The sequence below is a fragment of the Hypanus sabinus genome, unplaced genomic scaffold (genome assembly GCF_030144855.1).
Source record: "Hypanus sabinus isolate sHypSab1 unplaced genomic scaffold, sHypSab1.hap1 scaffold_1002, whole genome shotgun sequence".
Lineage (NCBI taxonomy): Eukaryota > Metazoa > Chordata > Chondrichthyes > Myliobatiformes > Dasyatidae > Hypanus > Hypanus sabinus.
The window spans coordinates 143,046-165,531 of NW_026779054.1; the positions used below are offsets into that span (position 1 = coordinate 143,046).

Here is a 22,486-nt window from a genome sequence, read left to right on the forward strand (position 1 = left end):
ATAATGGGGGACAGAGACTCCCTCTGTAACAGGTAATGGGGAGAGAGACCCTCTGTAACAGGGATAATGGGAGAGAGACTCCCTCTGTAACAGGTAATGGGGAGAGACCCTCTGTAACAGGGATAATGGGGAGAGACTCCCTCTGTAATAGGTAATGGGGAGAGACCCTCTGTAACAGGGATAATGGGGAGAGACTCCCTCTGTAACAGGTAATGGGGAGAGACTCCCTCTGTAACAGGTAATGGGGAAGAGACTCCCTCTGTAACAGGTAAAGGGGGAGAGACCCTCTGTAACGGGGATAATGGGAGAGAGACTCCCTCTGTAACAGGTAATGGGGAAGAGACTCCCTCTGTAACAGGAATAATGGAGGAGAGAGACCCTCTGTAACAGGGATAATGGAGGAGAGAAACTCCCTCTGTAACAGGGATAATGGAGGAGAGAGACTCCCTCAGTAACAGGGATAATGGGGGACAGAGACTCCCTCTGTAACAGGGATAATGGGGGGTGAGACTCCCTCAGTAACAGGGATAATGGGGGAGAGAGACTCCCTCTGTAACAGGTAATGGGGAGAGAGACTCCCTCTGTAACAGGGATAATGGGAGAGAGACTCCCTCTGTAACAGGTATAATGGGGAGAGACTCCCTCTGTAACAGGGATAATGGGGAGAGACTCCCTCTGTAACAGGTAATGGGGAGAGACCCTCTGTAACAGGGATAATGGGGAGAGACTCCCTCTGTAACAGGTAATGGGGAGAGACTCCCTCTGTAACAGGGATAATGGGGTAGAGTCCCTCTGTAACAGGGATAATGGGGAGAGACTCCCTCTGTAACAGGTAATGGGGAGAGACCGTCTGTAACAGGGATAATGGGGAGAGACTCCCTCTGTAACAGGTAATGGGGAGAGACTCCCTCTGTAACAGGTAATGGGGGAGAGACCCTCTGTAACGGGGATAATGGGAGAGAGACTACCTCTGTAATAGGTAATGGGGAGAGACTCCCTCTGTAACAGGTAATGGGGAGAGACTCCCTCTGTAACAGGGATAATGGGGGAGAGAGACTCCCTCTGTAACAGGGATAATGGAGGAGAGAGACCCTCTGTAACAGGGATAATGGGGGGTGAGACCCTCAGTAACAGGGATAATGGGGGAGAGAGACTCCCTCTGTAACAGGTAATGGGGAGAGAGACTCCCTCTGTTACAGGGATAATGGGAGAGAGACTCCCTCTGTAACAGGTAATGGGGAGAGACCCTCTGTAACAGGGATAATGGGGAGAGACTCCCTCTGTAACAGGGATAATGGGGTAGAGACTCCCTCTGTAACAGGTAATGGGGAGAGACTCCCTCTGTAACAGGTAATGGGGGAGAGACCCTCTGTACGGGGATAATGGGAGAGAGACTCCCTCTGTAACAGGTAATGGGGAGAGACTCCCTCTGTAACAGGGATAATGGGGGAGAGATCCTCTGTAACGGGGATAATGGGGAGAGACTCCCTCTGTAACAAGGATAATGGGAAAGAGACTCCCTCTGTAACAGGGATAATGGAGGAGAGAGACCCTCTGTAATAGGTAATCAGAGAGAAAGACCCTCTGTAACAGGTAATGGTGAGAGAGACTCCCTCAGTAACAGGGATAATGGGAGAGAGACTCCCTCTGTAACAGGGATAATGGGGGGTGAGACTCCCTCTGTAACAGGGATAATGGGGAGAGACCCTCTGTAACAGGGATAATGGGGAGAGACTCCCTCTGTAACAGGTAATGGGGAAGAGACTCCCTCTGTAACAGGAATAATGGAGGAGAGAAACTCCCTCTGTAACAGGGATAATGGAGGAGAGAAACTCCCTCTGTAACAGGTAATGGGGAGAGAGACCCTCTGTAACAGGGATAATGGGAGAGAGACTCCCTCTGTAACAGGGATAATGGGGAGAGACTCCCTCTGTAACAGGTAATGGGGAGAGACTCCCTCTGTAACAGGGATAATGGGGGAGAGAGACTCCCTCTGTAACAGGGATAATGGAGGAGAGAGACCCTCTGTAACAGGGATAATGGGGGGTGAGACTCCCTCAGTAACAGGGATAATGGGGGAGAGAGACTCCCTCTGTAACAGGTAATGGGGAGAGAGACTCCCTCTGTAACAGGGATAATGGGAGAGAGACTCCCTCTGTAACAGGGATAATGGGGAGAGACTCCCTCTGTAACAGGTAATGGGGAGAGACCCTCTGTATCAGGGATAATGGGGAGAGACTCCCTCTGTAACAGGTAATGGGGAGAGACTCCCTCTGTAACAGGGATAATGGGGTAGAGTCCCTCTGTAACAGGGATAATGGGTTAGCGACTCCCTCTGTAACAGGTAATGGGGAGAGACTCCCTCTGTAACAGGTAATGGGGGAGAGACCCTCTGTAACGGGGATAATGGGAGAGAGACTCCCTCTGTAACAGGTAATGGGGAGAGACTCCCTCTGTAACAGGGATAATGGGGGAGAGATCCTCTGTAACGGGGATAATCGGAGAGAGACCCTCTGTAACGGGGATAATGGGGGAGAGACTCCCTCTGTAACGGGGATAATGGGGAGAGACTCCCTCTGTAACAAGGATAATGGGAGAGAGACTCCCTCTGTAACAGGGATAATGGAGGAGAGAGACCCTCTGTAATAGGTAATCAGGGAGAAAGACCCTCTGTAACAGGTAATGGTGAGAGAGACTCCCTCAGTAACAGGGATAATGGGAGAGAGACTCCGTCTGTAACAGGGATAATGGGGAGAGACTCCCTCTGTAACAGGTAATGGGGAAGAGACTCCCTCTGTAACAGGAATAATGGAGGAGAGAAACTCCCTCTGTAACAGGGATAATGGAGGAGAGAGACCCTCTGTAACAGGGATAATGGGGGGTGAGACTCCCTCTGTAACAGGGATAATGGGGGACATTGACTCCCTCTGTAACAGGTAATGGGGAGAGAGACCCTCTGTAACAGGGATAATGGGAGAGTGACTCCCTCTGTAACAGGGATAATGGGGAGAGACTCCCTCTGTAACAGGTAATGGGGAGAGACTCCCTCTGTAACAGGGATAATGGGGGAGAGAGACTCCCTCTGTAACAGGGATAATGGAGGAGAGAGACCCTCTGTAACAGGGATAATGGGGGGTGAAACTCCCTCTGTAACAGGGATAATGGGGTAGAGTCCCTCTGTAACAGGGATAATGGGGTAGAGACTCCCTCTGTAACAGGTAATGGGGGAGAGACCCTCTGTAACGGGGATAATGGGGAGAGACTCCCTCTGTAACAGGTAATGGGGGAGAGACCCTCTGTAACGGGGATAATGGGGAGAGACTCCCTCTGTAACAGGTAATGGGGGAGAGACCCTCTGTAACGGGGATAATGGGGAGAGACCCTCTGTAACGGGGATAATGGGAGAGAGACTCCCACTGTAACAGGGATAATGTGGTCCCTATGTAACAGGGCAGATGGACAGCAATGATCTGTGAATGGGGACGATCTCCAGAAAGGATGAGGGGAGGCAGAGTCTTTCTGTAACAGGGCAATGAGTTTGCAATGTCACCAAAGACCCAGCACGTTTCGATAGGTATACAGAGACCATTTTAATTGGGTGCATCACCATCGGGTGTGAGATCTCCTAACAGGATCGGAAAAAGGTGCAGAAGGTTGGAAACTCAGCCATCTCCATCAAGAGCACAAGCCTCATGGACACCTTCAAAATATGGTGCATCCAGCAATTTGGACCCTCAGCACCCGTACTCTCATTACTACAATCGGTTAGGATGGACGCCCATTCTCCCTGCCATCAGATTTCTGAAGAGTTGAGAAAAACATGAACATTTTTTTTCACATCTCACATCATTTATTTATCCTTTTTCATCTGTTTCTACTGTAACAGTTCTGATCCGGATGCTGTGGAGATTCACTCTGTGTCTGACCCCGGGAGTGTGTGATGGGACGGTGTGGAGGGAGCTTCACTCTGTGTCTGACCCCGGGAGTGTGTGATGGGACGGTGTGGAGGGAGATTCACTCTGTGTCTGACCCCGGGAGTGTGTGATGGGACGGTGTGGAGGGAGATTCACTCTGTGTCTGAGCCAGGGAGTGTGTGATGGGACGGTGTGGAGGGAGATTCACTCTGTGTCTGAGCCAGGGACTATGTAATTGACTGTGTGATGAGAGTGTCTGACCCAGGGTGTGTGATGATGTGGAGGGAGCTTCATCTGTGTCTGACCTGAGTGTGGGATGATGTGAAGGGAATTTCACGCTATGTCTGACCCAGGACTGTGAGACAATGTGGAGGGAACTTCGCCTGTGTCTGTCCCAGAGTGTGGGATGATGTGAAGGGAATTTCACGCTATGTCTGACCCAGGACTGTGAGACAATGTGGAGGGAGCTTCGCCTGTGTCTGTCCCAGAGTGTGGGATGATGTGAAGGGAATTTCACGCTATGTCTGACCCAGGACTGTGAGACAATGTGGAGGGAACTTCGCCTGTGTCTGTCCCAGAGTGTGGGATGATGTGAAGGGAATTTCACGCTATGTCTGACCCAGGACTGTGAGACAATGTGGAGGGAGCTTCGCCTGTGTCTGTCCCAGAGTGTGGGATGATGTGAAGGGAATTTCACGCTATGTCTGACCCAGGACTGTGAGACAATGTGGAGGGAACTTCGCCTGTGTCTGTCCCAGAGTGTGGGATGATGTGAAGGGAATTTCACGCTATGTCTGACCCAGGACTGTGAGACAATGTGGAGGGAACTTCGCTTGTGTCTGTCCCAGAGTGTGGGATGATGTGAAGGGAATTTCACGCTATGTCTGACCCAGGACTGTGAGACAATGTGGAGGGAACTTCGCTTGTGTCTGTCCCAGAGTGTGGGATGATGTGAAGGGAATTTCATGCTATGTCTGACCCAGGACTGTGAGACAATGTGGAGGGAACTTTGCCTGTGTCTGTCCCAGAGTGTGGGATGATGTGAAGGGAATTTCACGCTATGTCTGACCCAGGACTGTGAGACAATGTGGAGGGAACTTCGCCTGTGTCTGTCCCAGAGTGTGGGATGATGTGAAGGGAATTTCACGCTATGTCTGACCCAGGACTGTGAGACAATGTGGAGGGAACTTCGCCTGTGTCTGTCCCAGAGTGTGGGATGATGTGAAGGGAATTTCACGCTATGTCTGACCCAGGACTGTGAGACAATGTGGAGGGAACTTCGCCTGTGTCTGTCCCAGAGTGTGGGATGATGTGAAGGGAATTTCACGCTATGTCTGACCCAGGACTGTGAGACAATGTGGAGGGAACTTCGCTTGTGTCTGTCCCAGAGTGTGGGATGATGTGAAGGGAATTTCACGCTGCGTCTGACGCGGGGCGACGTGGAGGGACCTTCATGCTGCGTCTGACCCAGGGTGTCGAACGATGTGTAGTCGGCTTCGTCAGCATCTGATCCGGTGTGTGCTCACTGTCCCATTGTCACCCCTCTCCCACCCCCACACCCCCTGTGCCCACACTGATATGGAACCAACTTCAACCAGTGTGTGGGGTGTTTTTATTTGTCTGGATCTGCGTACATTCGAGCTCCAACACTCCTCTGTAAGGAAACTCTCCTGTTGCAGAAATGGCTTACACTCTTTGCTTGCCTACTTCTACCACCAGCTCCAACCCCTGCCCCACCCACCATCCCCCCCAACCCCCCGTCAGCTCGCGACCCCTTGGGGGCAGATCCATTGGGAACGATGGATAGCGACGCGCAGGTACACAAAACACACGACAGTTGACAATGTACATGGATCGTATAAAAGGACGTGCAAAGATTTTTTTTCTCACCCCACATTGGGGGTTCTGTTCTGCCCCACCCCCACCCTCCTCTGGGTCATCAGAATGACCAGCCTTTGTGACACATGTCATTCTTACAGGGTGGGGATCTCAGACCCCACATCACCTCCCTCTCCTTCCTCCCCCCCACCCCACATCCGGGGTCACGGCCATACCACAGGGGGCTCTTGCTCATGCTTGGGCTCCATGGCTGATTTCCTCCTCGGCCTCTCCACTTCGGGCAAGTGTGCAGAGGGTGAGGACATGGTTGGGGTCACGTGCACACACCAGAGAAACCGAGAGAACGGTAGAATCCAGGGAGAGAGGGGAAAAATATAGAGAGAGGTGGGAGGGGGAAGGGAGAGGGAAACAGGAAGAGAGAAAGGAGAGGGAGGGGAGCAGGAGGGAGAAAGGGGAGTGGGAGGGGTATGGAGAGGAAAAGGAGGAGAAAGAGAGAGAAACAGAGATGGAGCTAGAGTGAGAGATGGCTGTAGAAAATAGGAGAACCTAAGAGGCCAGGACAGGTAGAGAGAGAGGGCAGAGAAGGAGACACACAAACAAGGAAGAGAGGGAGTGAGGAAAAGAAAGTCTGACCCCGGGAGTGTGTGATGGGACGGTGTGGAGGGAGAGTCACTTTGTGTCTGACCCCGGGAGTGTGTGATGGGACGGTGTGGAGGGAGCTTCACTCTGTGTCTGACCCCGGGAGTGTGTGATGGGACGGTGTGGAGGGAGCTTCACTCTGTGTCTGACCCCGGGAGTGTGTGATGGGACGGTGTGGAGGGAGATTCACTCTGTCTGACCCCGGGAGTGTGCGATGGGACAGTGTGGAGGGAGATTCACTCTGTGTCTGACCCCGGGAGTGTGTGATGGGACAGTGTGGAGGGAGATTCACTCTGTGTCTGACCCCGGGAGTGTGTGATGGGACAGTGTGGAGGGAGATTCACTCTGTGTCTGACCCCGGGAGTGTGTGATGGGACAGTGTGGAGGGAGATTCACTCTGTGTCTGACCCCGGGAGTGTGTGATGGGACAGTGTGGAGGGAGATTCACTCTGTGTCTGACCCCGGGTGTGTGTGATGCGACGGTGTGGAGGGAGATTCACTCTGTGTCTGACCCCGGGAGTGTGTGATGGGACGGTGTGGAGGGAGATTCACTCTGTGTCTGACTCCGGGAGTGTGTGATGGGACAGTGTGGAGGGAGATTCACTTTGTGTCTGACCCTGGGAGTGTGTGATGGGACGGTGTGGAGGGAGCTTCACTCTGTCTGACCCCGGGAGTGTGTGATGGGACGGTGTGGAGGGAGCTTCACTATGCGTCTGACCCCGGGAGTGTGTGATGGGACGGTGTGGAGGGAGCTTCACTCTGTCTGACCCCGGGAGTGTGTGATGGGACGGTGTGGAGGGAGCTTCACTATGCGTCTGACCCCGGGAGTGTGTGATGGGATGGTGTGGAGGGAGCTTCACTCTGTCTGACCCCGGGAGTGTGTGATGGGACGGTGTGGAGGGAGCTTCACTATGCGTCTGACCCCGGGAGTGTGTGATGGGACGGTGTGGAGGGAGCTTCACTCTGTCTGACCCCGGGAGTGTGTGACGGGACGGTGTGGAGGGAGCTTCACTCTGTCTGACCCCGGGAGTGTGTGATGGGATGGTGTGGAGGGAGATTCACTCTGTGTCTGACCCCGGGAGTGTGTGATGGGACGGTGTGGAGGGAGATTCACTCTGTGTCTGACCCCGGGAGTGTGTGATGGGACGGTGTGGAGGGAGATTCACTCTGCGTCTGATCCCGGGAGTGTGTGATGGGATGGTGTGGAGGGAGCTTCACTCTGTCTGATCCTGAGGTGAGTGATGGGACAGTCTGGAGCAAACTTCACTCTGTGCAAGAGCCTCTGGTTCTCTGTCTGCTCAGCAGGGGGAGGTCGAGTACCTCCCACGATCACACGTGACAGCAGGTGGGAAGCTTTCGTTCATCTGGATGGAAATGTCGCTGGAGATCTCGGATGCACTGCGTGCCCGTTGCCAGGGCTGGGGGTGTAGAAACTGGGCTGAGTGGTCCGACGAGTCACTCAGCCGCGGGCGATAGAGGGCGGGATGTGGCCGGTACATCTCCTCTTCTGCGTAGCGTTTCATGAACAGATAGACTGAAAGCACTCCAGCGCCCTGCATGAGGAGGAACACCACCATCAGTGAGGGAGAACATTGTGGTAACAATGAGGGAGCACACCACCATAAGTGAGGAGCACATTGTGGGAACAATGAGGGAGTGCACCACCATCAGTGAGGGAGCATATTGTGTAAACAGTGAGGGAGCACATTGTGGGAATAATGAGGGAGCACACCACCATCTGTTCCCACATTGTGGGAACAATGAGGGAGCATATTGTGGTAACAGTGAGGGAGCACATCACCATCAGTGAGGAGCACATTGTGGGAACAATGTGGGAACACAATGTGCAGACAGTGAGGGAGCATACCACCATCAGTGAGGTAGCATATTGTGGGAACAATGAGGGAGTGCACCATCAGTGACTAGCATATTGTGGGAACAATGAGGGAGCACACCTCCACCATTGAGGGAGCATATTGTGGGAACAATGAGGGAGCACATCACCATTGAGGGAGCATATTGTGGGAACAATGAGGGAGCACAATGTGCAGACAGTGAGGGAGCATGCCTCTGCCAATGAGGGGGCAGACTGTGGGAGCAGTGAGAGAGCTCTGCACGCTGGCATACTACAAAGAGCAGATTGTGGTGATGGAGGGTGTGTATAGAGCGAGCACAGTACGGGGTGAGGGGCGGATGAAGTGGGAATTGTGGGAGCAATGGTGAGGGAGCTCTGTTCCGTGGCAGGATGCAGGGTGAGGTGATGATTCAGTGTTGACCCTCTCCCCCACCTTCACCCCCTCCCTCACATCCACTCCCTTCTTTCTCCTCTCCCTACTCTTGTTCGCCCCTCCTCTCCTTCTCATCTTCTTCTCTTCCCTTCTTCCCTCTCCCCTCCTTTCTCCCTTTCCATCCTGCTCACCTCCCCTGCTTCCCCCTCCTTTTCCCATCCACTCCTCTCTCGCTCCCTCCTCTCTCCTCCCACCCATCCCGCAGAGGGACGCACCTCTTTGAGGAGGAAGGAGGAGGCGGCGAAAGCGAACGACCATCCATACCGGTAGCGGAAGTGTAGCTCCGGCTCCCTGGGGCGGTTCATCACCTCATCATTGATGCTGGAGATGTAGAGGACCAGACCCACCACCAGGCTCAGACCTGGGCAGATTGGGAAAGGGCAGTGCGATGGGGAAGTAGGAGAGGAGATGAGGGACAAGGAGGGTGATGGAAGCAATGAAGGGGGAGAAAGGCAACAGAGAGTAAACAACAAGTTCTGGACTCCTGACCCCTGACCATCTCTCCCCCCCTCTCCCCCTCTCTCCATCTCTCTCCCCCCCCTCCCCTCTCCTCTCCCCTCCCCCCTCTCTCCATCTCTCTACCCCGCTCCCTCTGCACCCCTCTCTCCACCCCGCACTCCATCCCTGCACCTCTCCAGCCCTCTCTCTTCACCCCTCCCACTCCTCTTCGCACTCACTTCCCCACTCACTCTTCCCTCCCACTCCTCCTCCCACTTGCTCCTCCTCCTCTCGTGCTCCCCTTCACTCATTCTTTCCTCCCTCTCTCTCCACCCCTCCTGCTCCTCCTCTCACTCGCTCCTCCCCCTCCGCTCCCCCTCTCTCTGTCCAATCACCCCCTTTCACTCGTTCCCTCATGTTAAGAGTGAAGTAACAATTCCAGCTGAGGTTAAAGATGGAATCAGATGCCTGTCTGTGCTGGTGGGTTTGTAGCCATGGCTTCCTACAAAGCGAAAGCCAACATCACGAATGCTTCTCTCGCAGATGTTCTCTTTGAAAGGGAGAATAAAATTACAGTTTGAAGATCTTGCAGCACCCAGTGACCCTGTGATATCAGTATTGGAGTCCAATGTCTGAACGTCTTCCAAAAGGATGATCCTTCGCAAGGCCTCAGGCCCCGGAAGGGTCTGTAAGCCGGAGTCAACCAACTTCAATCTGTCTCTGCTGCAGCCAGAGATTCCCAGCTGCTTCAGAAGGGCAGCAAGCATAGCAGTGCCCCAGAAGAGCAGGGCGAACTGCCTCAGTGACTCTCCCCAGTCTCACTCATATCTATGGTGAGAGGTTGGTTAGGAATCAACTCCTGGCTCGGCAAGGATCTGGACCCACTCCAATTTGCCTATTGCCACAATAAATCTACAGTGGCTGTAATCCCATTGGCTCTCCATGTGGTCTGGGATCACCTGGACATCAGGATTATTGATTAGAGCTCAGTGTCAACACAATCACACCCTCAGTTCTGATCAGAAAGTTCCAATACTTGGGCCTTCTGCATCTCCCTCTGCAACTAGATCCTTGACTTCCTCACCAGGAGACCAAAGTCTGCGCGGATCAGAAACAGCATCTCCTTCTTGCTGACCATCAACATTGGTTCACCTGCTTAGCCCACCGCTCCACTCTCTCTCTACGTACGACTGTGTGGCTAGGCACCTTCTATAAATTTGCCAATAACACAGCTACAGTTGGCAGAACTTCAGACGGTGACAAGGAGCGAGATCGATCAAACTTGCACTCAACGCCAGTAAGAGCAAGGAATCGATTGTGGACTGTAAGAAGGGGAACTTGAGGGAACACACACCAGTCCTCATCGAGGGATCAGAAGTGGAAAGGGTGAGCAGTTTCAAGTTCCTGACTGTCAACATCTCTGTTGTATAATTGTACCAACATATTGATGCAATTACAAAGAAGGCCATATTAGAAACCTAGACACATAGAAAACCTACAGCACAACACAGGCCCTTTGGCCACAATGCTGTGCCAAACATGTACAGGCAGTCCGCAAGTTACAAACTTACGGACAACTCATACTTACGAACCGAGGAAGGAGAACACCGTCCACCATTTTAAGTCGTTGCTGTTGACACTGTGTTGAGTGTTTAACTTTGTATTTGGTTTAAATTTTTCTTAGTAAGATTCACCCTGACCCTGTAACCCCACCCCCCCCACCCCCCAAACTGTTCCACTCGGCTGGTGGCTCAGTCAGATCAGCACCGGGCTAGAGAACAGAGGTTCTCCAGTTTGATCCAGTGAGAGACCGCTCCCGTGCCGGGTTGATGTCGATCCAGTGATTCCCGTACCATCTGTGCCAGATGTCGAGCTCGCAACTCGACCTCGTAAAAAAAACACTGCCACCTCCAGTTTAAATTCTCACACGGAATATTGTGGAGAATCAAATACCCAAACCCAGCACAGCCCCCACTTGTCCCATTTAACCTGCCTCAGTGCGATGGACCTTTGGACCCAGGGAATTCAGTGCGGTGGTCCTTAGGACCCAGCGGACCTCGGGACCCACCGCCCACAGTGTTTCTGTTCCCTTGACGGGAAGCGATTGCAATTGAAAATAAAGTGGAAATAATAAAGCATTTGGAAAGAGGTGAAACACCATCGGTAATTGGAAAATCATTAGGCTACAGTCGGTCAACCATCGGAACAATTTTAAAGGATAAAGTGAAATTAATGGAACATGTGAAGGGCCTGCCCCGATGAAAGCTACAATTATTATTAATCAACACAGTGGTTTAATTTTTGGAATACATAGTAGGTGTTTTAATTGCATAGAAAGGTAAAATATATACTATATACTAAGACAGACATTTGACTTACTGATGCTAAATAATACCAGATGTACTTGTTCCGACTTACGTACAAATCCGACTTAAAGACACACTCAGGAATGGAACTCGTACGTAATCCGAGGATTGCCTGTACTTACTTTAGAGATTACCAAGGGTTATCCATAGCCCTCTATTTTTCTAAGCTCAATGTACCTATACAGGAGTCTCTTAAAAGATCCTATTGTATCTGCCTCCATCACTGTCGCCGGCAGCCCATTCCTCACACTCACCACTGTCTGAGTAAAAAGTCTTACCCCCAACATCTCCTCTGTACCTGCTTCCAAGCACCCTAAAGCTATGCCCTCTCGTGCTAGCCATTTCAGCCCTGGGGAAAAGCCTCTGACTATCCACACGATCAATGCCTCTCATTATCTTATACACCTCTATCAGGTCACCTCTCATTCTCCATTGCTCCAAGGAGAAAAGGCCAAGTTCACTCAACCTATTCTCATAGGAGTTCTAGTCATCGAATTATAGGAAAGATGTCTACAAAATAGGGTATAGAGAAGATTTACTAGAATGTTACCGGGTTTCAGCACCTAAGTTAAAGGGAAAGATTGAACGAGTTAGGTCTTTATTTTTTGGAGCATAGAAGGTTGAGGGGGGACTTGATAGAGGTATTTAAAATTATGAGGGGGATAGATAGAGTTGACATGGATAGGCTTTTTCCATTGAGAGTAGGGGAGGACATGAGTTGAGAGGGGGCAAAAGTTTAAGGGTAACAAGAGGGGGAATTACTTTACTCAGAGAGTGGTAGCTGTGTGGAACGAGCTTGCAGTAGAAGTGGTAGAGGCAGGTATTGTCGTTTAAAGTAAAATTGGATAGGTATATGGACAGGAAAGGAATGGAGGGTTATGGGCTGAGTGCAGGTCGGTGGGACTAGGTGAGAGTAAACGTTCGGCACAGACTAGAAGGGCCAAGATGGCCCGTTTCCGTGCTGTAATTGTTATATGGTTATATGACATGCTCCCCAATCCAGGCAATATCCTTGTAAATCTCCTCTGCACCCTTTCTATGGTTTTCACATCCCTCCTGACCAGAACTGAGCACAGTACTCCAAGTGGGGTCTGACCGGGGTCCTATAAAGCTATAAAGTCCAATGCACTGTATGCCGCCTTAACTAGAGTCAACCTGCAATGCAGCTTTGAGTGTCCTGTGGATTTGGACCCCAAAATCCCTCTGATCCTCCATACTGCCAAGTGTCTTACCATTAATACTATATTCTGCCATCATACTTGACCTACAAAAATTAACCATCTCACACTTATCTGGGCTGAACTCCATCTGCCACTTCTCAGCCCAGTTTTGTATCCTATCAATCCTGCTGTAACCTCTGACAGCCCTCCACACTATCCACAACACCCCCAACCTTTGTTACATTTGCAAATTTATTAACCTATCTCTCCACTTCTTCATCCAGGTCATCTATAAAAATTATGAAGAGTAAGGGTCTCAGAACAGATCCCTGAGGCACTCCACTGGTCAACAACCTCCATGCAGAACAAGATCCATCCACAACCACTCTTTGTTTTCTGTAGGCAAGCCAATTCTGGATCCACAAAGTAATACCCCCTTGGATCACATGCCTTTTTACTTTCTCAATAAGCCTTGCATGGGGTAACTTATCAAATGCCTTGATGAAATCTATATTTACAAACAAGCTGGATGAACTCAGCAGGTCGGGCAGCATCCGTTGAAATGAGCAGTCAACGTTTCGGGCCGAGACCCTTCGTCAGGATTGATGAAACATTGACTGCTCATTTCAAAGGATGCTGCCTGACCTGCTGAGTTCATTCAGCTTGTTTGTACTTGTTGATTTGACCACAGCATCTGCAGTGTTGTATTTGCTGAAATCCATATACACTACATCTACTGCTCTACCTTCATCAACGTGTTTAGTCACATCCTCAAAATATTCAATCAGGCTCGTAAGGCATGACCTGCCTTTGACAAAGCCAAGCTGACTATTCCTAATCATATTATGCCTCTCCAAGTGTTCATAAATCCTGCCTCTCAAGTTCTTTTCCATCAGTTTACCAGCCACTGAAATATAACTCATTGATCTATAATTTCCTGGGCTATCTCTACTCCCTTTCTTGAATAAGGGAACAACATCTTCAACCCTCCAATCCTCCGGGACCTCTCCCATCCCCATTGATGATGCAAAGATCATTTCCAGAGGCTCAGCAATCTCCCTCACCTCCCACAGTAGACTGGGGCACATCTCCTCTGGTCCCGGAGACTTATCCAACTTGATGCTTTCCAAAAGTTCTGGCATATTCTCTTTCTTAATGTCTATATGCTCCAGCTTTGCAATCTGCTGTAAGTCATCCTTACAATCGCCAAGATCCTTTTCCATAGTGAATATTGAAGAAAAGTATTCATTAAGTACCCCTGCTATCTCCTCCGGTTGCATACACACTTTTCCACTGTCACACTTGATTGGTCCTATTCTCTCACGTCTTATCCTCTTGTTCTTCACATACTTCTAGAATGCCTTGGGGTTTTCTTTAATCCTGTCCACCAAGGCCTTCTCATGGCCCCTTCTGGCTCTCCTAATTTCATTCTTAAGCTCCTTCCTGCTAGCCTTATAATCTTCTAGATGTCTATCATTACATAGTTTTTTGAACCTTACGTAAGCTTTTCTTCTTGACTAGATTTTCAACAGCCTTTGTACACCACGGTTCCTGTACCCTATCATCCTTTCTGTCTCATTGGAATGTACCTATGCAGGACTCCACGCAAATATCCCCTGAACATTTGCCTCATTTCTGCCTTACATTTCCCTGAGGAACCTCCTCCCAATTTATGCTTGATAGCTTCAATTAAACTCGAACTAAACACTTTCCTAACTTGTCTGTTCCTATCCCTCTCCAAAGCTATGGTAAAGGAGATAGAATTGTGATCACTATCTCCAAAATGCTCACCCACTGAGAGATCTGATATCTGACCAGGTTCATTTCCCAATACCAGATCAAGTACAGCCTCAACATATTGTGTCAGGAAACCTTCCTGAACACACCTAACAAACTCCACCCCATCTAAACCCCTCTCTCTAGGGAGATACCAATCAACATTTGGGAAATTAAATTACAATCTCCCACCATGACAACCCTGTTACTATTACACCTTTTGTACACATATTTTATCAGGAGTCTGTGGAGAAATGGCAGATGGAGTTTAACACGGACAAATATGAGGTGTTGCACTTTGAGAGGTCAAATGTGAAGGGATAGAACACAGCCATAGGAGTATTGATGTACAGAGGGATCTTGGGGTCTGAAAGCCGCTGCACAGGGCAGTAAAGAAGGCGTACAACACTTGTGTTTGCCTTCATCAGTTGGGCATGAGTACAAGTCAGGAAGATACGCTGCAGCTGTACCAAACCCTGGTCTGTCTGCTCTCGGAGTACTGTATGCAGTTCTGGCCATCCCCATTGTGGGAAGGGTTGGGGGGGCGCTTTGGAGAGGGTACAGAAGAGGTTCACCAGATGTTCCCTGGATTAGAGGACATGAGGTCAGAGAAACTTGGGTTGTTTTCCCTGGAGTGTCGGAGGCTGAAGGGGGATCTGATAGAGGTTTATAAGATTACGACAGGCACAGACAGGGATGAAAATGCCTGGTGCTGTGATGTTCTATATTCAGTTTGTACAGGCCTGCTGGCTGATGTTCCCTGGTCTGTGAGTGGAGGAGGAAGGGAAAGAGCTGTTCGGGGATGACTCCCCTCTCAGTCTGACCACTCCCGCGGGAAAGCACAGGCACTTACCAGAGAGAATGAAGAATATTCCCGAGACGAAGGCCAGGATGGTCCGCTGGGGACGGATGTGTCCAATGTTACTGATGATGAAGGCGGTGAAGACAAAGAGGAGACTCACCATCGGAAAAGGGGTGGCAGTCTGAATCATCTCTGTGGGACAGGGGGGAGGGAGGGTAAGAGAGAGGGGGAGGGGGAGGGGGAGGGGGAGGCAGAGAGAGGGAAGGGGTGAGGGAGAGGGGAGAGTGAGCAGGGAGAGAGAGGGCAAAGAGAGGATTGAGAATAAGGGGGAAAGAAGAGGGGTGACAGGGAGAAAGAGGGGTGGAGGGGAGAGAGAAAGGGGTAGAAAGAAAGGGGGGAGAGAGAGAGGGAGGAGAAAGGGGAAGAAAAGGGGAGAAAGAAGGGAAGGGGAGATAGTGGGAGGGAGGGAGGGAGGGTGAGAGATGGAGATGGGAAGAGAGGAAGGGGGAGAGGAGAGTAGGTAATTCTGTGTCAGTGTTGGTGGCCGTTCGGTGGGGGAGGTAGCGGGGGGGGGGGGGCGTCACAGTAGGATGGGTCCCAGGGAATCAAGTGGGTGCGTTCCCATGTTCGGGAAGGACGGGTGGGGGGGGTCACAGGGACAGATGGGAGTGGTCTTGGAGAGGACGTGTGTCGGTGTCCCAAGACAGGATGTAAGGGGTCCTGGGGAGAATGGGTGGGAGGGGTTCTGAGGAAGGGATCTAGTGCCCAGGATGTTCCCTCATCTAGGGAGGATGGATGGGAGGGGTCCCGAGGATGGATGAGAGGGGTCACACGCTCACTGAGAATATTGGCCGTGTTCTCTGTTGTAATCTCAACTTCAGGCTCCAGGAAATATTCTGTCGCCACACATCGACCATTCTCCCGGCCTGGTGAGAGAGGAGAGGAGGGAGGGGGAGAGAGTGGGTGAGAGAGAGAAGGAGGATGAGAAGGGGGAGAGAAACAGGGGGGTAAGACAGAGAGGGAAGGAGAAGAGGGAGAGAGAGGGAAGAGGATGAGACGGAGAAAGGGGGAGAGGGGGAGAAAGAGGGGCAACAGAGAGGGTGAGTAATAGGGGAAGAGGGAGGGGAAGTAGGAGAGAGGGGGAAAGGGGGAAAGAGAGGGTTAAAGAGAGATGAGAGAGGGTGAAAAAGGCAAGGAGAAAGATATCAGGGCGTGAACTGTTCTTTATCCACGCTTCACACCTCCACCTTTCTTCACCAATCTCACTCAATCAATCCTCCCTCCCTCTCACTCTACAGTTTGCTCTCCTCCATCCCTCTCTCTCATTCTTCCCTTCCCATTCCTTTGTCCACTGTCCCTTCCTCTCTCCAACCTCACCCCTTTGTTCCTACCCGCGATGAAAAAGACCTTCTGGTTATACTGGGAGACCCTCCCTTGTTCCATCCCACCACCCCTCAGTCTCTCATCCCTACCTGGGATGAAACAGACCATAACCCAGAGGAGCAGAATTAGGCCATTTGGCCCATCGAGTCTGCTTTTTCTTGGCTTTTTCTCTCACTCCCAATCTCCTGCTTTCTCCCTGCATCGCTTCATTCCCTGACCAAGCGAGAATCTACCAACCTCTGCCTTAAATAATAATAAAGACGGCCTGTGCCAAATAATTCCACAGGTTCACCACTAAAGAAATTCCTCCTCATTTCCGTACTAAAAGGACACCCCTCTTTTCTGAGGCTGTGTCCTCTGTTCTTAGACACTCCCATCATAGAAACATCCTCTCCACATCCACCCTTTCACCATTCGATAGTTTTCAATGATGTCACCCCTTATTGTTCTGAATTTCAGTGAGTACAGGCCCAGAGCCATCAAACACTCCTCATATGACAAGCCAATTCAATCCTGGAATCATTTTTGTGAACTCTCGCCAATGTCAGCACATCATTTTTTAGATAAGGGGCTTTTATATTCTAGTGCTCTCAAAATGAATGCTAACATTGCATTTGCCTTTGTCACCACAGTCTCAATGTGCAAATTCACCTTTAGGGAATCCTACACCATGACTCACAGGTCCCTTTGCACTATAGGTTTTTGATTTTTTTTCACCAGTTAGAAAATAGTCAACCCTTTTATTACTTTTATTAAAGTGTCTGACCATACACTTCCCAACTCTGTATTCCATCGGCCACTTCTTTGCCCATTGTCCTCATCTGTCTGTCCTTTGGTAGCCTCTCTGCTTCCTCAAGACTACCTGCTCCTCCACCTATCTTCACAAACTTTGCCACAAAGCCATCGATTCCACCATCCAAGTTATGGACACATAACGTAGAAAGAAGTGGCCCCAACACAAACCCCTGTGGAACATCACTAGTTACCGGCATCCAACGAGAAAAGGCTCCCTTTATTCCCAGTCTTTGCCTCTTGCCAATCAGTTATTGCTTTATCCTTGCTAGAATCTTCTCTGTAATACCATGGGTTCTTAATTTAAGTAGCTTCACATGTGGCATCTTGTCAAAGGCCTTCTGAAAATCAAAGCACACAACATCCACTGATTCTCCTTTGTCTATCCTGCTTGTCATTTCTTCAAAGAATTCCAACAGATTTGTCAGGCAAGGAATTCCCTTGAGGAAACCATGCTGACTACGGCCTATTTTATCATGTGTCTCCAAGTAAGCCGAAACCACATCTTTAACTATCAACTCTAACATCTTCCCAGCCACTGAAATCAGACTAAATGGCCTATAATTTCCTATCTTCTGCCTCTCTCTCATCTTGAAGAGTGGAGACGTTTGCAATTTTTCAGTCCTCTGGAACCATTCCAGAATCAAGTGATTCTTGAAAGATCATTACTAATGCCCCCTCAATCTCTTCAGCCACCTCTTTAAGAACACTGGGGTGTGCACCATCTGGTCCTAGTGACTTAGCTATCTTCAGACCTTTCAGTTTCCCAAAAACCTCCCTAGTAAAACTTAACACATTTCTGCCCCCAACACACTCGAATTTCTGGCATACTGCTTGTGTCTTCCACAGTGAAGACTGATGCAAAATACTTATTCAGTTCTTCCACGTTTCCTTGTCCCCTATTACAACTCTTCCAGCATCAATTCCCAGCAGTCTGATATCAACGCTCACCTCTCTTTTACACTTCATGCATCTGACGAATCTTTTGGTATGCTCTTTAATATTATTGGTTAGCTTACCATATATTCCACCTTTACCTTCTTAATGACTTTTTTAGTTGCCTTCTGTTGGTGTTTAAAAGCTTCCCAATCTTCTAACTTACCACTATTTTTTTCTCTGTAGTATCCCTCATTGGTTTCCTTCCAACCAATGTTGACCAGCTCTTCTCTCATACCTCTGTATAATGACAGACTCTCCTTTGCTCCTTCCTCTGCCCCTCTCTCTCTTCCTGCATCACTCAACCCCTCGTCCTTACCAACGATGAAACAGACCACCTGACCCTCCTTTGCTCCCTCGCTCCCTCCATCACTCAGTGTCTCGCCCTTACCAGCGACGAAGCAGACCCTCCAGAGGCCGGAGTGGAGAGCCATGGTGATCTCAGTGCTTTGATTATGTTGGGAGACAAGCCCCTCCTCCAGGTAGAGCCAGTAGTCAGTGCTCACAGCAATTCCCACCAACAGCAGCCCGCTCGCACCGAAGGCGCTGCTTAGAAGCGTAAGCGCCCGTGCACTGCACGTCCCCAAACCCTCCAGCTCGCCGGTGTGGGGGAGGGGTGAGAGCCCGAGGGTCCCGCACGCTCCCTGAGGAAAAGGGACAGCCAGGTGGGTGTCTGTGGGGGAGGGGCAAGAGGAAGGAAGGAGCAAAGAGATGGGAGCAGGGGAGAGGGGAAGGAGGATGAGGGGGGACGAGGGGGAAAAAGGGAGTAGAGAAGCGAAAGGGGAAGGGAGAGAGGGTAGAGGAGGAGAGAAAGAGTGGGAGGTGGAAAGGAGGGAGAGGGTGAGAGAAAGGGGGAAGCAGAGGGCAGTGAGGGAGAGTGTAGGAAGAGATTGTGAAGAAGTTAGGACGGAGGTGTAGATGAAAGGTGAGAAGCAGGGATAAAAGGAGATCAGGAGTGAAGAGGAGAGGAAAAAAAAGGAGTGGGAGACGGTAAAGGAGAGGGAGGGAAGGGGTCGTAGGCGTTAGGTGAGAGAAAGAGGGAGGGTTGAAGGAAGGAAGGGAAAGAGAGAAAAGAGGGCAGATTAGAATTGATCCCAGCCTGTAACCCACTCCCAGGAATCAGTTACTCTATATGTTGGGTTAGATCCCAACCTGTAACATAACCCTGGGAATCTGTTATTATATACAATGTTTATAGAAAGTATTCACTGCCTTCGGAAGTTTTCATGTTTTATTGTTTTACAGCATTGTATGACAGTGGATTTAATTTGCCTTTTTTGACTGATCAACAGAATCAGAATCAGGTTTATTATCACTGAAATGTGCCATGAAATGTCTCAACACAGCATTAGCAATTCAATGCAATATATAATATAGGAGAAAAAACCAAAATAAAATAATACAGTATTCGTATATTGAATAGATTAAAAAACATGCAAAAATCAGAATGCTGTATATATTTAAAAAGTGAGGTAGTGTCCCAGGGTTCAATGTCCATTTAGGAATCGGATGGCAAAGGGGAAGAAGCTGTCCCTGAATCAGTGTGTGGCTTCGGGCTTCTGTATCTCCTACCTGACGGTAACAGTGAGAAAAGGGCTTGCCCTGGGTGCTGGAGGACTTTAATAATGGACGCTGCCTTTCTGAGACACCACTCCTTGAAGATGTCCTGGGTACTTTGTAGGCTAGTACCCAAGATGGAGCTGACTAAATTTACAACCCTCTGCAGCTTCTTTCGGTCCTGTGCAGTAGCTCCCCCCATACCAGACAGTGATGCAGCCTGTCAGAATGCTCTCCACGGTACACCTAGAGAAGTTTTTGAGTGTATTTGTTGACATGCCACATCTCTTCAAACTCCTAATGAAGCCATTGTCTTCTTTCTTTATAACTGCATCGATATGTTGGGACCAGATTAGGTCCTCAGAGAGCTTGACACCCAGGAACTTGAAGCTGCTCACTCTCTCCACTTCTGACCCCTCTATGAGGATTGGTATGTGTTCCTTCATCTTATTCTTCCTGAAGTCTACAATCAGCTCTTTCATCTTATTGACTTTGAGTGCCAGGTTGTTGATGCAACACCACTCCACTAGTTGTGATATCTCGCTCCTGTACGCCCTCGTCACCACCTGAGATTCTACCAACAATAGTTGTATTGTCAGCAAATTTATAGATGGTATTTGAGCTAATCCTAACCCTAACCCTAGCCACACATTCATGGGCATATAGCGAGTAGAGCAGTGGGCTAAGCACACACCCCTGAGGTGCACCAGTGTCGATCGCCAGCAAGGAGGAGATGTTATCACCAATCTGCACAGACTGTGGTCTTCCGGTTAGGAAGTCGAGGATCCAATTACAGAGGAAGGTACAGAGGCCCAGGTTCTGCAACTTCTCAATCAGAATTGTGGGAATGATGGTATTAAATGCTGAGCTGTAGTCAATGAACAGCATCCTGACTGACATAGGTGTTTGTATTGTTCAGGTGGTCTAAAGCTGTGAAGAGCCATTGAGATTGCATCTGTCGTTGACCTATTGTGGCGATAGGCAAATTGCAATGGGTCCAGATCCTTGCTGAGACACGAGCTCAGTCTAGTTATGACCAACCTCTCAAAGCATTTCATCACTGTAGATGTGAGTGCTACCGGGTGATAGTCATTAAGGCAGCCCACATTATTCTTCTTAGGCACTGATATAATTGTTACCTTTTTGAAGCAAGTAGGAACTTTCACCTGTAGCAGTGAGAGGTTGAAAATGTCCTTGAATACCCAGTCCATGGAAGACTCTTTCATGTGAAAACAGATTTCTTCAGACTGGTCTAAATTTATTACAATTATTAAAAACAAAATAATTGATTGCATAATTACTCACCCCCTTCAGGTCAGTATTTAGTAGATGCACCTTTGGCAGCAATTCCAGCCTTGAGCCTGTGAGGATAGGTCTCGATCAGCTTTGTACACTGCAATTTTTCCCCATTCTTCTTTACAAACTGCTCAAGCTCTGTCAGATCGTATGGGGATCATGAGTGAACAGCCCTTTTCAGGTCCAGCCTCAAATTCTGAATTTGATTGCAATCTGGACTATGAGTTGGCCACTCCAGGACATTAACTTTGTATTTTTAAGCCATTCCTGTGTAGATTTGGCTTTATGCTTGGGGTCATTGTCTTGCTGGACAACAATTCTTCCAAGTTGCAGTTCTTTTGCAGACTGCATCAGGTTTTCCTCCAGGATTTCCCTGTACTTTGCTGCATTCACTTCACCCTCTACCTTTAGAAGACGTCCAGGGCCTGCTGCAGTGAAGCATCCCCACAGTGTGATGCAGCCACCACCATGCTTCACGGTAGGGATGGTGTGTCTTTGATGATGTGCGGTGCTTGGCTTACACCAAACATAGCGTTTAGTCCGATGGCCAAAAAACTCAGTTTTGGTTTCATCAGACCATAGAACCTTCTTTCAGCTGACTTCAGAGTCTCCTATATGCCTTCTGGCAAACTCTAGCTGAGATTTCATGCGAATTTTCTTTTTCAACATTGGCTTTCTCTTTGCCACTCTCCCATAAAGCTATGACTGGTGAAGCACCCGGGCAACAGTTGTTATCTGTGCATCTCAGCCACTGAGGCTTGTTGCTCCTCCAGCGTTGTCATGGGTCTGGCCTCCCTCACTAGTCCCAAACAAGAGAAAATCTGCAGATATTGGAAATCCAAGTAACACACACAAAATGCTGGAGTACCCCTTCTTGCACGGTCACTCAGATTTTGAGGATGGCCTGCTCTGGGCAGATTTACAGCTGTGCCATAGTCTTTCCATTCCTTGACGATTGACTTAACTGTACTCCAAGGAATATTCAGTGACTTGGAAAAGTTCTTGTATCCATCTCCTGACTTGTGCTTTTCAACAACCTTCACAGAGTTGCTTGGAGTGCTCTTTTCTCTTCACAGTGTAGTTTTGCCAGGATACTGACTCACCAACAGTTGGACCTTCCAGATACAGGTGTATTTTTACTACAATCAACTGAAACACCTTGACTGCACACCGGTCTCCAAAAACAGATCTCCATTTAACTAATTATGTGACTGCTAAAAGCAATTGGCGACACCAGTGATGATTTGGTGGTCATTTTAAAGGGCAGGGTGAATATTTATGCATCAGTTATTTTGCCTTT

General features: G+C 49.5%; 1 protein-coding gene across 1 annotated transcript; it reads right to left on the minus strand.

Moving 5' to 3' along the window:
* Positions 1-7,813: 7,813 nt before the first annotated feature.
* On the minus strand, positions 7,814-19,006 carry LOC132386119 (voltage-dependent calcium channel gamma-7 subunit-like; the record flags this gene model as incomplete). The annotated part of the gene is made up of 5 exons (XM_059958414.1): positions 7,814-7,945; positions 8,945-9,041; positions 15,274-15,414; positions 16,062-16,148; positions 18,725-19,006. Coding segments are annotated over 5 exons (641 nt in total), but the record flags the coding sequence as incomplete, so codon positions are not given.
* Between the last annotated feature and the right edge of the window lie 3,480 nt (positions 19,007-22,486).